The sequence below is a fragment of the Bidens hawaiensis genome, unplaced genomic scaffold, assembly GCF_021521415.1.
Source record: "Bidens hawaiensis isolate Kalapana, Puna unplaced genomic scaffold, B.hawaiensis_p1.1 tig00002306_1, whole genome shotgun sequence".
In the NCBI taxonomy this organism is placed as follows: Eukaryota; Viridiplantae; Streptophyta; class Magnoliopsida; order Asterales; family Asteraceae; genus Bidens; species Bidens hawaiensis.
In genome coordinates this window covers 239,305-257,753 of record NW_027491123.1, presented here as the reverse complement: position 1 = coordinate 257,753, position 18,449 = coordinate 239,305, and the positions used below count along the sequence as shown (strand labels likewise).

Here is an 18,449-nt window from a genome sequence, read left to right as displayed (position 1 = left end):
TAAAGTAAATAAATATTGTAAGTGTAAGATGTCTTAGACATAGAAAGAAATTTTTGGGCGTATTTTCCGCAATAAAGTTATTTTAAAATTTAGGGTGTTACAGGTGGAGTAGCTATATGGTGAACGTCTTCCCACTCTGATGGCATTTGACCTGTATGTTGAGTCGGTTGAACGTCATGAGAACTATTGGCGTTCGATTTCTTCGAACTATTTTTAGCTCAGTGGGGATCTATGTTTTTGTTAGAAGAGAAAGCTAAAGAGTGTTTTTTTTTGGGGGGAGGGGGGAGGGGAGGGGGGGTGGATTCCTTATTTTACCTCCGTATAACTTTTCAATAAGTTACACAAGTGTAACTTATTAATTCTTTCTTACATCAAAAACAATCGCAAACACCTTATTTCTTTTTAAAAAGTTAATAAGTATAAGTTGATGAAAATAAGCAATCCCAAACACCCCTTAGAAATGTTATGTGTAGAGAGAATATTGAATGGTTTATGTTGGTTAAACGGTATAATCTATAAACAAAACAAACAAGTTTCAGTTTCTTTTTCTTTTTTTTAATTCGACCGAAACGGTACTCACATTCAACAGTCATGTGAGTATATGACCGTGTCACTCGGAAACATCCTCAGCATGTATTCATTGATCCGAGAACAAAATATTCAATACCAAAGGAGCCGGGCCAATGTTCCGGCTGCTTCGAGCCCATCCGGGCTTCTTTCGGACCCACTCCTAGCACCCTAATATTTCACTAAAATTCATGGCTGAGAGAGAGAGAAGATGATGTCGATAGATAAGTCTCCATCAATATTCAGATGCCTATTAATATTTCCTGTTTTTGGCATTTCTCTACCCTTGATCTTCACTAGATTCCAACAAGCACCATCTTTCATGCTCTCCCTAGATTTCTTCCTATAACCTAGCTACTATATTTTTATACAAATCAAGTTAATAGTTAACAACTTAACAGTTAACACCACCCGTTTGTTTCTTGTCTTCACATTTTATTTAGTACTTCTAAACCATCAAAATGAATTGTGAGTCTTTTTCGTTACCTGATTTCGTAGGACCTTCGGCCGGAGTAACATCTCCAGACGACATATTCGGTATTCTTGAGGCGTTGGAGGGTGTTTCTGATGAATACATGACCTTGAATACTCTAGATGAGACGAGTTGTGATATCACCGACAGTGGTTTGGATCAGTTAGTTTCCCCGAAGTCGGCGGTTGAGGCATTTTCACCAAGAACCAAGAGGCAAAAAGTGTCATTGCCTTTGGAAGAAGGTAATGAAAACTCGGATGGGCCGTTGAAGACAAATCATGTTACGGTGGAGAAGAACCGTAGGAAGCAGATGAACGAGAACTTAGCGGTTCTCCGGTCACTGATGCCTTGTTTTTATGTTAAGAGGGTATCGTACTTCACTCTCATTTGTTATCTTTCTATATGGGGTACCTATAGACACCCGTCTAACAATATTTAATCTCACACCGTTTCAAACAGCTGTCCAAATAGGGGTTGGACAGCCGTTTTAATCAAAAAGTTCCAAAGTTTGACGGCTATTGCCCAAACGGCCATTCTGACAAAAATTTTCAAAGTGTGACTTTTTATGCTCAGAACGACTGTCTGGATATTGGTTGGACGGCCGTTCTGACTAATAATTTTCATAGTTTGACTTTTTTTAATCCAAAACGGCCATTTGAGTGTTTTGTGGACGGCCGTTGATGGTGTGAAATCAGATGTTGGTGGTGTAACTGTAAGTCTGTAACATACAATCTTAAATTTCTTTTGATAAACTCTCCTTATGTTGTGTTTATGCAAACTTGAGGGTGACCAAGCATCAATAATAGGAGGGGTTATCAACTTCATCACTGAATTGCAACAAGTGTTACAATCTTTAGAAGCAAAGAAGCAAAGAAAGGTGTATAGTGATGTATTGAGTCCAAGGCTATTATCAAGTCCTCGAACTATACCTCCAAGTCCAAGAAAGTCGCCTTTGAGCCCGAGGCCAAGCTTGCCGATTAGCCCGAGAACCCAACAATCGGCAAGCCCATACAGGCACAGATTATCATCATCCATGGCTAATACCACACCAGCTTCACCTTCTTATTCTTCAAATTCTGACACCATTAATGAGCTTGTTGCTAACTCGAGGTCATCCATTGCTGATGTTGAGGTCAAGTTCTCAGGGGCTAATCTTCTTCTAAAGACTGTATCACCGCGGTTACCTGGGCAAGTAACAAAGATAATATCGGCTCTAGAAGACTTGTCTCTTGAAATCCTCGAGGCTACGATCAACACTGTTGATGAAAGACTGGTTAACTCATTTACCATTAAGGTAAACCTATCTCTAAAGACTCTTTAGTTTCCTTAAAAGCATACTCATTTACATGATTTGCATGCACACTTATTATGCCCTTTAATGTTATTCTTCTATGATCTGCTTTTAGGGAAACCTAAATTAATCACCTTTTTGTTCTTTTATGTTATGTACTAAATTTAGAAACCTAACTTTAGCTATCACCTAACAGTCCAAGTTTTACAACATATATTAAGAATTAACTATATATGTATTCAAGTACCATCAAATTAAAATATATGGTTGTCCAAATTAATAATTAATTTAGTAAGTAGTTAATCTTTTACCAATTAAAATTTGTGTCTAGTTATGTTTTGTCTGCGTTACCATTGCTGTAAAATGGTATTGCAAATTTCCCAAGGAAAGCCAAATTTTAAGGTTTTCAAATTTAATTATTTGACATAGCAATTGGCCTTCTGGTCTAGTTGTATGAGGGTGATGATTAAGGCTTGGGATCTTATGATCTGAGGTTCAAAACCTAACTTAAGACGTCCCACATGGGTGGGTTTCCTCCTTAATAATGTTCTGGGTGAATTACACCTGGGCGTCAAAATCAAAATGAACGGTTGGCATACTGTCTCGGGAATGCTCACTTTTAGAGATAGTCCCAAATGTTGTTTAGAAAAAAAAAATTTATTTGACATAAACTTGAAAGAAAATAATTGGAGAGAGGACTGAGTAATTTAATGTATGGAGAAGAAGACACCATTATTCTCTTCATGTTTTATTTTGGTGGACCATTTGATCACTTATTAGGTGTGTTGACAAATATGGCTGTGAAACATTACTGTACATAGATTTATGGTTCATGAAATTTGTTTTTATGTAGCTCACACACAATGCACTGCATACAGAAACGACATAAAAAATAAGTCACAGAGTGTAATAAAGGAGGTTCAGTAGATTCTGGAGATGAAGAGGTAAGGTAACAACAATAAGGTAACAGATAGGGTACAGACATTAACTCAACAAGTTAAATGATAAAATGGCCATACAAGTGTACCATCTTAAACATTTATTTCCCTTTATTTATAACTCTATGTACAATAAAATGTTATAATATAAACCAGTATGAACCCAATTTTAAAATGTATATATATAAACAAAGGTTGGCTAGCTATTAAGTTTATACTGGCAGTAACAGTCTTGGAACCAAAACCTGCTGCTCCAAATTAAAGGCGGCTTATTCTTATTGGAGTCATGTTACCGTTACAGCATTAAATAAACATACGTTAAGTACTTTTTCGTATAAAAAAATAGTTTACGTTCTTTTTTTATATTTCTCTAATTTTTAATACTTATAGTTGCCAATAAACGAGGGTGCGTGTTGATTTATGGCCTTTTATTTATTTTGATAGATTGGAATTGAATGCAAGCTAAGTGCGGAGGACCTCGCACAACACATTCAGCTCATTTTTAGCTAGTACATCATTCGGTTCAAATTTTCAGATTACGCTAACTTCGTGCTAACAGATTATCATATCCAATACGTGGTGTCATGTTATCATGTTTGATGTCTTGGGCATGATGTATATTAATTGGAGTAGATAGCGTCATCTATTGATCCAAGTAAGGAAGGTAAAACGGTTTAGAACCCTAACAACATCTATCTCGATTATTGTAAGAAAGTATTTGAATAAGATTAGTAACTAATCGATCTAACAATGTAACTGTTACTCGATAAGTTGTGACCTTTATTTCTTGTTTGATTAGTTAGAATATTAGATAACACATGTATTTCTCATTTGTAATTTTTAACTTCATCTTCGATCCTTTTATGTTTATTCAATGTACATGATGAATGGTTAAGGTATCATCTGGACAGATTTTATCATTGCACGCAACGAATGAACACTTCTAATGTATCATAAAAGAACATTCAATTCTTTGCAGAAATTTTTCTATCTTATCCGATAATTATGGATTTCGTTTAACCTATGAAATACTTTAATTTGAAAATGTAATTATATAATTTATGAAACTATCCTTATCAGGACCTACAAGAAGTTTAGAAAACTCAAGATAGAATTCTATTATAAACAGGTCATAATTAGAAATAATATATGTTAATTAAACATGACCTATAGCATTCATATTGTGCAGTTGTTAACACTTAACAGTAAATCTATAATTTTTTGTTACAAAATTTTCCAAGTTGAAAATTAAGATAATACAAGTATCACAAACCACATATTTAAGATACATACCTAAAATATAATTCTTTTGACATTTGTTAAAAGTCTAGTCATTATACCTTGTTACTAGCGTGAAAATTGGTCTATAGTACACAATAATAAAAAACAAACATGCTACTCGTAATTATAAAATATCGAGTGATCAAAATTGAAGCCATTAGCAAATTCCATTTGATCAAATGAAAAGCCCACATCAACAGTATGAGACTTTGTAGATGTTTGATCAGCTGAAACGTGGTCAATTAGTGCAGGATCTGAATTCGTTGTCCTCCGGTTTCTCTCAACTCGGAGTTCTGACTCTAGGGAAAAGGTGGAGCTCGATGTCAAGCCACGGTCAAAAGTGTTATCATGCAATGGCAGATTGTTAGACGATGAAGGGAAGTAAAACGATGCAGGTACGGTTTCAAAGAATTGGAGGGATTGGTTTCGCGGTGTCGAGGCTGATTGAGATTCAGGAATACATGTGTGACTTCCATGATAGGTGACGTCAAAGATGCTTGAAACCTCGTCGAGTTTTTGCACTTGTTTGGTTGCAAGACAACCTTGTAATTGGCGATGAGTACATCTATAATAGCCTCTGCAGCGCAACATAAAAATAAACTCATTAGACGTTTCATAAAGATTTTGTTTAATTAACAGATTTGGATTCATGTTAAAATATGTAGTGCATTCATTCTTTCAATTTGTATCCAAAAGGTATGTGGGCTTATAAATGTTTATTTTGTGTTTTGTATATGGGCTTATGCTGATTAACGAGCCTGATGGAACATTGAGGGATATGGACTTGTGGCAGTTCGTGGGCTTAAGTTTGTTTATGACTGGTACACTTAAAAAGGGGAATGCGGAAAAAGTAACGGTGTTACATCTGATCTTAGTCTCCATATTCATCAATGAAGATTCTATCACTCAATATCAATATTAAGGGCCAATCTACATCAGAGCGATCATCAGCCGTTTGACTTTCAGGTTTTATATCAAAACGGTTATCTTTCGTATTAGTCCGGATCAGGTCTTGTTTTGGGTTTACGATCTAAGATCGTTTTGCTGATTTCATATTTGGTTTGCTTTGTATCAAAGATATGTTTGTATTACGGGTTTATCCTTTTGATTAATAAGAAGATTTTGAGTTTGTGACACCAAATAACCTATTTAAGTAAGCATGTAAAATTCGGGTTAAGTTGTTCAACTCATATAATATAATCCAGTGTAAAGAAAAATTTAAGCAGCAAGGTAACATAAATTCTAGCACAAGTGGATACCATTTATTTAAGGCTATCATCATAATTGATATCAACTTTATAAATCAAAATCAATTTGAATATTAATCAAATGAATTAGCCTCTATTAGGCTGAGGGGTGTGGAGCGCGAGAAAGGGCGCGTGAGGCCATCCGCTCGCGCCCCGGGGCGCGAGCACCACACCACCGAGGCGCGAGAGGGGCGCGAGCGCGGATTTCCAGGCGGGCGCAAGGGTGATCGCGGGAGAAGAGAGAGGAAAAGCTGGTGGGCCCACCCAAAAGAGCCGTTGAGCTCGGGTTTTTTTTTAAAAAAACCTTTACAAAATCCTATATAATACCCCTAAATCAACCCATTTTAACCATATCAAACACAACTTCAATCTCCAAACTCATATATAATATCCCAAACTCCTTTATAAAACCCAAAATTTTTTTCCTATATATAACCCATTTCATATAAATCAATTACCACAACTTCAAAAAAATATCCAAAAACAACCCATCGTCCCAATTTTTTTTTTAAAAATAATGTCGTCGTACTCGTCTGATTCCGACTCCTCCGAAGAGGATGATTTGCTTCTTCATGTAGGGGGAGTTTTGACCGCAACCGTGGTCAATCTCTTGCAAAATCAAGCCCATCAACCCCGACTCCCGAGGGTTAGAGCACCACCTCGTGATCGTGATCGATCGGGTGCTAACGATACTTTGATGAGGCATTATTTTAGCCCTCAACCGGTATACGCGGAGTCGGATTTTCGAACTCGTTTTCGAATGAGCAGGCAATTGTTCACGCGTATAGCGAGTGATTTAGAGGCACGGTATCCCTTTTTTCAACAAAGGGAGGATGCTAGGGGTCTTCCCGGTTTTACCCCTCTTCAAAAATGCACGGCTGCTATCCGTCAATTAGCGTACGGCATCTCGTCGGACGCTTTGGATGAGTATTTACAGATGTCGAAAAGGGTTGCACGTGAATCCCTTCATTTTTTCTGCCAAGGTAAAAAACATTAATTTTACTTTTTATTAAATATTTATTACATTTTGTAATATATATTGTACGTAGGAGTCATATCGACTTACGCTCGGAGATATCTGCGTAAACCTACAACGTATGACATCCAACGCATATATGAGGTGCACGCAGAAAAACATGGTTTTCCTGGGATGCTAGGTAGCATCGATTGTACGCATGTTGGATGGGCTATGTGTCCAACGGCCTGGCGAGGTCAGTTCCACCGTGGTGATCATGAAGGGCCGACCCTCATACTTGAGGCGGCGGTGTCACAGGATCTTTGGTTTTGGCATGCTTTTTTTGGTGTTGCTGGGTCAAATAACGACCTTAATGTTATCGATCAGTCACATTTGATCAACGACCTTATCGACGGGGTTGAACCACCTCAATCTTTTGTTGCAAATGGAGAACTCTTCAAGTACGGGTACTATCTGGTCGATGGTATTTACAACGAATGGGCTGTGTTAGTTCAAGCTTTTACAGATCCAATCGCCGACAAACGGAAGTATTTTACGAAGAAGCAAGAGTCTGCTAGAAAAGATATTGAAAGAGCTTTTGGAGCTATAAAAAAACAATATTATGTTCTAGCGAACCCGATACGTTATTGGACTCGGGAGAGGATAATGGACGTCGTCTACACGTGTCTTATCCTACACAACATGACGTTAGAAGACGAGGGCAAAGCTATATGCCAAAACTACCAAGGTGACATTCCGCCACAACCGTCCACAATCAGTGATCAACAAAAACTTCATAACATAGCAAATATCAAGAGCCATGAGATACACGGGGAGCTTCGACATGAGTTGGTTGAACATTTGTGGGCGAGGCGACCAGATGATCTTGTATTAGATTAGTTTTATTATTAAATATTATTGTTTGTTTAATTTTTAGTATGTTTTTTTTTATTATGAATTTTCAAAAAAATGTGTGTTTTTTTAAATAATTTCTTGTTTTTTTAATAATACGTTTTTTTAATACATTTATAAAAAAATAAAAAAATAAACCGCTCGCGCCCCCTCTCGCGCCCCTCCACACTAGGGCCAGGGGCGCGAGCACCACAACCAACACCCATCTTATCAAGTTTCTCTCTCTGCCACACGTCACAATATTATTGGCTGGAGCCCCCCACACCCCTCAGCCTTATGAGAAGACTTGGGTCCCCCACGCCACTTGCAAAGTTGCAGGATATGGACTTCTCGTTATCGTGTGTTTGATTTTAAAATAATAATATATCAAATTTGAAATGAATATAAATTTGTAGTTTGAAAAGGCAAAATACAAAACTATTTATCTCTGTGATGTTTTTTCCTTCATGTCAATAGCAAAAATGTTTTAAACCAGATTAAATAGTATGATTACTATTCGAGTCAACTCGTTTTCAAAATAACAAACAAATTTCAATATCATGCATTTTAGTGAACAAAAAAAAAAATTTGTTTCTCATGCGTTTCTTCAATCAATAAGTTAAGATTTATATAAACTCTAATTAATGCAATTAATGCATACCTCGGATGTTTGGCGCCAAAAATGTCTTTTTGGCCATACTTTCTCCAATCAAATCCGTCATCAAGAGCTTCCTCAACCCCCATGTCTCCCTTTACATGGACTTGATTCTTCCACTTTTCCATATTACTCTTCCTACAAAATACATGGATACGATAAATGAGTTTAGAAAACAATTATTTATATTTAAGCATAAAGGCATAAGGATAACTACCTCTTGGCACTTGAATTTTTGTGATTAGGATCTTTAAACTCGCGGTTTACTTGTTCGTTGCATGGGCTTTCACTAAAGGAAACTTGTGATCCTATCCTTGTGGTACTCGTTCCGGCCTGTGAACATGACTCATTGTTACTAGCATTCGGATTGAGCCCACGAGTGGTGAGTAAAGATAAAGTTTTTTCATATGAAACGAGGATGCTATTGATCAAAACATGTTGTAACTCTTTAGACGACGAAGCGTTGTCAAGGTGAATCTTGAGTTGCATTGCAAACTCCTTCCCTTGAGTCAACTCGGTAACGACTCGTGTTTGATCCATGTTGGCTTTTCCTTACAAAAATAATGAGTTGGACCAAATCACTATTTTGCATGTGTGAGAGGGGGAGTATTATTTTCGGACATAAATATAAGGGGGATATTGACCAAAGAAAACGAGTTGATTTTCAAAATGGAGAAAGTCAAAGTTTTAGTGTGATTGGAACTGAAGTGGAATTAGGATTAAGAGTATCTTGTTGACCACTTCTCTTTTCCAATCATATTAGTAACTTTATTATTATAATATTATAGTTTTATTTATAAAATAATTAAATAGATGTCGTAGCTATTTGAGTTCTACTTTATTATTATTATTGATGATGCATTTTATTTGTGACGGGTAGAACTTTTTTTTATTGTTGTAATGTTTGGAAAAGATATAACATTAGATTTTTTTTTTATGTTTGAATGGTAAGATGGTTAAGGTGTGAAATAGAAGGTCATAGATTCAAACCTTATAAAATGTAGAAAGTTAGTCGTTCAAAAAAAAAAGTAGATTTTTTTACTTATGATTTGAACAAATCTATTGTACTTGCTATTGTTATTTGTGGAAGGCATGAATAGTAAGAAGACCAAGCCTATAAGCACACTTTTGGGAAGCCATTTCAAAATTTCCAAATATCAGTCTCCAAAGACCAAAGAAACAAAAACATAGATGGCTAAAGTCCCGTAGGCACCGGTTATTGGTGCCTCATGTATGATACGGTATGCAAAAGACCAGATATAGCACACGCAATCGGAGTAGTTAGCCGGTTTATGTCTAATCCAAGGAGTAAGCATGCAGAAGTAGTGAAGTGGCTACTCAGATATCTAAATGGTACATCAAAGATTGAATTGTGTTTTAAAGGGAAAATGCGAGAGATCATACTAATGCTGGCCTAGGTGGTTGTAAAGAGACATTAAAAGAACTACGACGACATTTTCAAAGTGGGAGGAACAAACCCAGAAATGCGTTGCTTTATCAACAACATGACAGTTGGGATGCGATATCATTTCGTCAAAGGCTTGATCAGTGATGGCATCATCAGATTGAAGAATAATCTAAATAATCTCTAACACTGACAGTAACCTTTTATTTAATTTCTTACTTACAAGTCAGGTTCTAGTTCTTTATCCAACGCCTATATTTTTAGGGGACAAATGAAGTCCAATTGTTTAGTGGTTAAATTTAAAATTCTTTTGTGTACTCACGGTGACAGAGGGAAGAACTAGTGTCGCCTTTGAGGGTGGGCGGGGAGCCCGATCACCCCGGTAGGCCTAAAATATTTTTAAAAAACTAAATATATGATGTATATATAAAAAAAATATTTATTGTTCATGTTATAACCCAATTACGTAATTCATATAAGCCCATTTTCATTAAAAAAAAGTTACGCCCAAATCATAACTCAATAAGCACATTTAAAATTTAATTTTTAACCCAATAAAAATACCCGTATACTTAAAAATTCTCAAAGACGGCACTTGGCATAACAATGGGTTCACGATCATTTTCTTATAGTTCACAGTCATTTTCTTATAGTTTAAGACAGACCTTAAACCTTAAAGCCGTCACCTGTAAGTAGTTTAAGTAAATGTAAACCAAAAACTCTAACACAACTCCCCCTGCTTGGTTTAAAAAGCGTGAGGCGCACCGTGCCATACAGCGTTAAGGTATTTCCATATTTATACAGTATTTTCTCTTCAAGGTTTCTAGTACCCAAAATTTAAACATAAATCAGCTCTATATGTAAATCTAATGCAGAAGAAAAAAAAAAGCTAAATTGTAAAAGGGGTATGAACATATACAGTTTAAATGCAGAAACAGAGTTAGTCCATGATTTAGGAACTAACTAATCATACAAAATATTTCCAATACATTGTGTTCTATACCATGAAATGAATGTCAAATTCCCAACCCCAACTCCACCCCACCCTCTCACAAATGGTTAGCCCATTATAAACTTTATAAAAATAATATAAAGAACAAATACCCTCCATACAAAACTAAACTATTCCTCACATTTCTCTCATAACAAAAAAGTAAACTTACCTTCACTATCTGTCTCCACATTATTCATTATCATCATCTTTGTTGTGAAATCTTGGTCGTTGATTCCAGAATAAGATCCAACGGTGTAGCTGCTGGATCGAGCTCAAGGCAATCTTTCGGGGAATTATGGGCCTCCGAGCCTGTCAACAGGTACTTCGGGACTTGATGTGAGAATCTAAACATTTCTTCTTTTGGAATCACTTTCACTTCAGTATGGTATGTATGTGGATGAAAAACAGTCCTAAATCCAGAAAACTTGACAAGAGGCTTAAAAGTGACGCCTAGTTCTTCATTGTAGTCTTCAAGAACTTGCACCATATCATACTTATGAATCACATCATCTGGAACGCTCTCGTTCCAATCTCGGGACCAGTTTCTGTAAAGGGCCCACACTTGCCCTTTTTTAGGGAGAATAATAACAGACCCACGTGGAGATTTTATCCACTCGACTTTTTGAGAGAATGAATTTAGAGACGTGTTGATTTCATGTCTCCCGATTCTAAATTCCCCTAACGTCTTGCGAAAACCGTAACCTAACCAGTCAAACGAGCCGAATTCTGAGGTGGTTTTTGAGTTTAACCAACTTATTTTCATCTTCAGTGGTTTTCTTGAAAGAACTTTGTGGATTAACGCATAGAAACGAGGCATTCCGTCATCATCATCATAAGCAGACCAAACCTGGTTATCGTCAAACGAATTTTCTGTTCGATCAAGGTCAAATTCGTGAAAATCGGGGTCGGGAACGCTCATTGCAGGTTCTTCTTGTTCTTGCTCGTCTGCTGTTTGACTTACCTCGACTTGTGAATTTTCCATAGAATCCCATTCTTTTACTTTTTTGAGAATCTCGGATTTAGCCTTTTTCATCAGCATGTGTCGAGTCTCAAAAGGGTTTAATTCTCTACTTCTATTTATTGAATTATTTATACCAGAAAACCCATAAATATTTCCTGTATTACCATTACCTGTTGACATGTGATGATAGACTTTAACATCATTGGTTTCTCTCTTTTTTGAGGGCCACACGGAATATAATTCTTCACGTTCTCGTTTAAGTCTGTCATTAACTTGTTTAATAACACTTGCTGCTTTTGAAGCAATAGACGGGTCAGTGCTAAACCCAGATGATGGTGGTGGGCCAGGATTTTGAGCGGCTCTTGCATGATTGTTTGTATTCTGATGTCGTTGAGGAGCAGTTGACTGAGTTGACTTGACTGACTGAGTTGACTTTGGAAGGTTGGAAGGTGGTGGCATTTCCTTGGCTAGAAAAGGCTGCCGACAGTTGGGACAAAGAAGCGTATGATTGCGATATAAGTTAAGATACTCATAATGCATCTTGCATCCATGACAAATGGTCCAAAAAGTATCAGTCCGTGCAGCCGGATTGTTTGGCTTTGTGGTGGCTTGTTTTGCAAAACTGTTGACTCTACTGGCAGCTGGTGGCGGTGGGGCGCCGCCGCCACTTTGTGGTTGAAGCTTTTTATTACTCCTCCTTTGGTTATAAGCTAATCTTTTGAGTTTATCAGACAACAAACTCCATGCTTCTGAAAGAAGTTTGAATGCACCATCCGCACCTATTGACTTGTTTTTATCAGGGTGCAACATAAGAGCCAACTTTCGGTAATGTTTCCTAATTGTTTCATCATCATCATTAGGGTTTGCACCAAGAATCCCATACCAATCTGTTTCTCCACTTACTTTATTTTCCGAGGCAATATACACATCAAGAATGGTTAACATTTGAGACACACCATCGAGCCCATGATATAGGTTTTGGGCCTTGATGATGAATTTCTTTGCACCTGCATAATCTTTATTAGATAATTTATTCTCGGCGATTGTCTTTGCCCTAATCGCCTCGTCTTTATTGCATTCCATGAGTTTTGATGCTAAAAGTGAAAGTCTTTTGCTTTGTGATAAACTGTTGGGTCAAAGTACCTGCGGTAGAACCAAAATCAAGAAAACTAATTCAACCTTAATGGTTGTAAATGGCTTCTTTTCATCATAGTTATTAAAAGCCTCGCTTCTTGCGTCTAGGCCCATTTTTCCAGGCAATGTTCAATATATAAATGTGCTTCTAGTTCCTAGGCAAGCGCTTCGGCATTGTCTAGGACAAGAGCATGAAAAGAAAAAAGCCAAGCAAAAGAAACACAAGGAGTGCTATTGAAACTTAGATCTAGGAGAGGTCAAAGGAATTACATTCAACATTTTGTTATTCAACTTCTGAAATTACATTTGTATCTAGAATCTTTTAGAACTTTTGGTGCTAATTAGATGATATTAAATGTTATATGATAGCTTTTATTTATTTTATTATTTGAAGAATAATATTATTACTCATATACATAATATATTTTTTATTTTTTATTCAAGTGCGTTCTTTTTTCAGGCCCTCGCATTTTTTGGGCCTTGCGCCTAGGCCCATGCGCCTAACGCATTTAATAACTAAATAACTATGCTTTTTATAGAATAAATAAAAATGAAATGAGTATCTCTTCAATTAGGTAAGCAGTTACATCACAATTAGATTACTCATAACTCAAACTCGGGTTCGAACAAGGTGCCTGGCCCCAAACCAAAGGGTTACTAGCACTCAGTGCCCGGCCGCCTACCGTCCGTCTGGCCTCGGAACTAACTCATACTGATTTCAAACAGTTTTAGGGTTTCAATTGAACCCTAGATTTAAAAATTCGCAAAAAGAACTAAACTAAACTAAAATCCAAAATTAATAACTTGTGATGCAATAGAAGAAAAAATAAAAAAGGCCTGAGCAAATCATGACAACGAACTAAAAATCAAAAGAGCTGTATTAATAAAAACCCTAAAACAGCGTAATTGAGCCCTAGATTCAAAATTGGGGAAATGTGAGTGAAACCAAAGAGGAATTAGAGTAAATTACCAGTTAACATACGAATCAGCATAGACGATTTGATTATTGTTTGTGCGACAAATACAAGGTTTGACTCAAGAAGAAGAAGAATGGGCCTTCAATTAGGCATGAAATGAAATGGCTTTTAAAATTACCAACAAGGTTGATCTACTCAATTAACTTAACTTGGGTTAGCTTTTTTAACCATGGTTAAGGTCCCTTTCCAATTATTATATTATTTACTAGGTTAGAACCCGTGTGATACACGGGCTTGTCAAAATTTAGACTAAAACGTAATTATCAACAAATATACAAAAACATGATCCCATAAACCTCGAGGAAAATTAGAGAATAAAAGAAATGCAAAAAAGAAATAACATATTACAATATCCATTCATGCATGTTGAACAATATTCGTCGTTGAAAAAAGAATTGCTAAACACTAAAAATGGCTATTGAATTTACGTACAAAAAATCGTTCATCAACAAAAGAAATTGATGAACCAATCCAGTGATCCACTGGAAAAAAAGTTAAATGAAAGCCAGATAACATAATTATAGGGATCTCCATATAACATAACTATAGGGATCTCCCGATAACATAATTATTGGAGTGTTTATCTTTATCATATTTAAGAGTTTTATAAATGATAGGATTAAGAGCATTCACATTAGCATCCGTATCTTTTCTTTTAAAAATTATTTCTAATAAATTCTAAAGGAATGGGCTCTGTTCAAGGCGGGCCGGGTTAGGGCATGTTGATTTAAAGACAACAATTAAAGAGATAAGACAACAAAATAATGAATTTTTTTTAAAAAAATCGCACTTGAAATTCAGGTTAGAATTTTTTCTTTTGAAGCTGAAAACCAGAACCAAATTCAAGAAGCTTAAAACTGAAACAAAAACCAAATAGAATTTGGGTTGATTAATTACGTGAAATCCGGATATACCATATACTTCACCAAAATTTTTGAATCTGGAGAGCAAACATTGATTATGAAGTATAAAGATAATATAAAAAAATATGATGTGCATGAATAACTTACAAACAATTGATTGAACCTGCATCAAATGTTAAATACTTCAAAGCTAATAAAAGCACTTGAATATAATTGAGTATCCACATGATTTTAGAAAAAAAAAACGGAGAGGGGGGGGGGGGGGGTTGACGTTTAACCTCAGGCTATATGGGGTTTTTTATATTTATTATTACTCATGTTGCAATTTGTGCAAATTTAGCTTGTACCAGTTGTTGATGAGACTTACAAACAAAATGAACTAAATTTGCAGACACTCTTTAGACCTTAGATATGAAAATGACAAAGTCAATCATTATAACTTAAATTTACATCAAAAGGATAAATTGAACACAAGGATGAACGGTAAATGTGAGTTTTGTAAGAAGCTTTAAATAACAAAAAAAAAACAAACTATGATCTAGAACTCATCTTAACAGTTAAAAAAACCAAGCAAATATGATTATTGTAAGCAAATAATTGATAATTCATCTTATTTTAGAAATGGTGTAAACTTGTCAGTTGTTAACCCCGTTATTTGAAATTGTAAGTTTTTGAAATAACCCGTAATTTTTCAATAACTCAAAACGATTTTGTTTCGTTTTGAAACAAAACCGAAATCAAATTTTTGACATAATAAAATTATTTGTATTGCCTGAAAACACCCTTGAATATGAATTTTTTTAACTTTGATTCGAAACATCTGCTGACCCCAACTGAACCTTTAGATAAAAAAAATCTACAGATTTGACAAAAAAATATAAATAAAAAAAGAGTGAAATTTGATACAAATTATGTACTACAGAAATGGTGGTTCATGGTTCACCCAGTAGTTTCACACCAGCCAACAGTAGACCACATTCAAATGTTTAAAAGTAACACTTATCAAATATGCAACCTGCTTTGTTTTTATTTTAGCAAACTTAACAGTTTTTTTGATAATTTATTAATTCGAAGTATTTAATTTAAAGTTAAATTAAGCTAAAACAAACCTTTAATTATTAAAGATGGGAGCATATTAATCTTGTTCAGTTCCAAAAACTTCATAACACTGGAAAGTTATATGCTCGATTATTTATAAGCTCCAAACCTCCAAATTTCCAGCAGCATTAAAGCTCGAAAAGTACAAATTATATACAATTTGACAGTTGAAGCACACTTTAAAGTCATATGCTTGTTTAGTTATAAGCTCTAAACATATAACAATTTATAAATATGGTGATATGATCAATTAGTTGTAAGCTCCAAACATACTGAATATGAGAAATACCTCATCTTGAGTTGCATATTGAAAACCAAGGACCTCATAACAGGTGTCAACTCCTACATAAGCACTCCTGCATCAACAGTTGGATGGAAAGATCGCATATGTTGTTTATTTTGATTAATGAAAAAAAAAAGGAAAGATTACATTATTAGGGAAAAATGTCATGTGAGATTTATTTTGATTAATGAAAAAAAAAGGGAAAAGATTACATTATTAGGAAAAAATGTCATGTGGCAATTTGAAGCCATTTGATGAAAAGTAGGAGTTTGGTGAAAAATCCATTCTTTTATTATATAGAGAGATTGACTCGGATGGTCTATGTGATTTGCGCGTATTGTAAGTTTTGTTCTTAAGTTTGATAAATTATAATGCATGCTCTAGTCTATTACGAAAGTGTAACACGGATGGTATTTAAATGGAGTTAGTTTTTCAATCAAATACATGTGAAAGGACTAAAATACCCTTTAAGACAAAGCAAACCATGTGGATCATCAGAGTAATTGACTCTTAAATGTGTATTATTTTGGCCCATAACCACATCATCTTGGCCAACATTTTTCCGGCCGGCAAGCTCAATTTCCGACCACTTCAACTATTGTGGGCCTACAATAGATATACATTTAACTATTTAAGAGTTAATTACTCTGATGGTCTTTATGGTTTGCTTTGGTCCTTAAGGGTATTGTAGTCATTTCATATGCACTTAATTGGAAAAATTAACGTCATCCATTCCAAAGACAATTCCGGTTATGCTTTCAAAACAACATGGTGCACACATGTAATTTCTCAAACTTAAGGGCCAAAGTGGCAATAAGGGCAAACCACATAAATGAGTAATTAACTCATTTTTTTATATAAACCATGTCGGAAATATTATTGGGTCTGTCAATAGATGTTAGCTAATAAGATCATGTTAGATGCGTCCTACACTGGTCATGTGGGCTTCAAGGAGGTTAAAGTAAGTTGTGGTGGGAGGTTTTTAAAATCGAACCTAAGACTTACGCCAGACGAACCCAAATGCTTAATAGTTACTACTACACCTCCTGTTAAAAGTTAAAATACACTAATTTTAGGTTTTCACGTTATATGTTTTATAATGCATATTTTTAAGTTAAAATAGATGGTAGGTTTAAATAAAATCATATTATTTAAAGATTTAAACAGCAGTGTTTATTAGTAGGATGTTATGTCGGATTAATGGATTGACATATTTTGGGTTGATAGTTTGAATTGATGTACCCAAACATGACCCATGTATACTTTTTTTTCTTAAAACAACCTTACATAAACACACTTACATTTGTGTAACTTGGACATAATCTTTGTTGCTCGTTTATTTAGATGAGTCAATCATGTTAAATAGTTTGTAAAGTGATTGATGGATTAATGAGTTGTGATCAAGCTGTGTGTTCAACAGATCATAAAACACAAATGACGTGTCATAAGGATCATATGACAAGCGAAAAATAAGGGGTCATATGTGTTACATGAGAAGCAAATCATAGGACTCGTATTATGTGTTTGTCTAACCAAAAAAACATGTGACTAAACCTAGGGGTGCACAAATCGGGTATTAAAAAAAACCGGGTTCGGGTATGGAACCGGGTACGGGTATAATCGAGTATTGGAAAATCGGGTATTAGTAATAACCGGGTCGGGTTTGGGTCCGGGTATTGGCATGAAAAACCCAATCCTATGTACCGGGTCCGGGTCGGGTATTGAACCGGGTTTTCAATACCCGGGTATTTGAATACCCTATTTTCGGGTATTGAAAAAACCCATTTTCCGGGTATTTGAATGCCCTATTTCTGGGTATTAAAAAACCAATTTTCTACAACATTCTTCTGTTAACGGGCCTACTTTGTTTTTTTATTATAACTCCATTTTTTTGCATACAAACTTCAAAGTTCATTCAAATATAATTCAAACATATGTAAATAACTAAACAATGATATAAAAAAACATATATTTTACGTGTTTTAAATTGTTATTTGATATATCAAATGACGTTGCTCTAAACAAAATAGTTATATCAAATATGTGCTTCAAAAAAGATCCATCGAAGAACGGCTATAGATCTGTGGGTAGCCACACAACCATTGTCAATTGTCACACAGACACATGTGCACAAACACTAATATTAGGTATGCAAAAAAATCCAGTTCGGGTATGCAAAAAACCCGGGTTTTGGGTATAACTAGAACCGGGTTTCGGGTGTAACTAGAACCGGGTTTCGGGTATTATCGGGTTTATATCGGGTACGGGTTCAGGTTCGGGTTTCAGCATTGAAAGTCATACCCTATCCGTGCCCTACGGGTAGGTTCGGGTTCGGGTATAAAATACCCGGGTTTAAAAAAAACCGGTTCCGGGTTTTTTTTCAGGTCCGGTTCCGGATTCGGGTTTTTTGTGCACCTCTAACCGAACCACTAACATC

The 18,449-nt window shown here is 35.6% G+C and overlaps 3 protein-coding genes across 3 annotated transcripts; 1 reads left to right on the top strand and 2 right to left on the bottom strand.

The window, feature by feature from the left end:
* The first annotated feature begins 750 nt into the window (after positions 1-750).
* LOC143615438 (transcription factor SPEECHLESS-like) lies at positions 751-3,820 on the top strand. Its single transcript, XM_077088561.1, has 3 exons — positions 751-1,406; positions 1,824-2,333; positions 3,713-3,820. Exons 1-3 carry the CDS (start codon positions 1,029-1,031, stop codon positions 3,776-3,778), a joined length of 954 nt encoding a protein of 317 aa, XP_076944676.1. The 5' UTR covers positions 751-1,028; the 3' UTR covers positions 3,779-3,820.
* Positions 3,821-4,663: 843 nt separating this feature from the next.
* LOC143614808 (putative WRKY transcription factor 53) lies at positions 4,664-8,872 on the bottom strand. The gene is made up of 3 exons (XM_077088134.1): positions 8,515-8,872; positions 8,304-8,435; positions 4,664-5,126 (listed from the first exon to the last, which is right to left on the bottom strand). Exons 1-3 carry the CDS (start codon positions 8,835-8,837, stop codon positions 4,664-4,666), a joined length of 918 nt encoding a protein of 305 aa, XP_076944249.1. The 5' UTR covers positions 8,838-8,872.
* A 1,974-nt stretch (positions 8,873-10,846) lies between these two features.
* On the bottom strand, positions 10,847-13,779 carry LOC143616310 (uncharacterized). The gene is made up of 2 exons (XM_077089179.1): positions 13,762-13,779; positions 10,847-12,800 (listed from the first exon to the last, which is right to left on the bottom strand). Exon 2 carries the CDS (start codon positions 12,738-12,740, stop codon positions 10,899-10,901), a length of 1,842 nt encoding a protein of 613 aa, XP_076945294.1. The 5' UTR covers positions 12,741-12,800; positions 13,762-13,779; the 3' UTR covers positions 10,847-10,898.
* Positions 13,780-18,449: the final 4,670 nt, after the last annotated feature.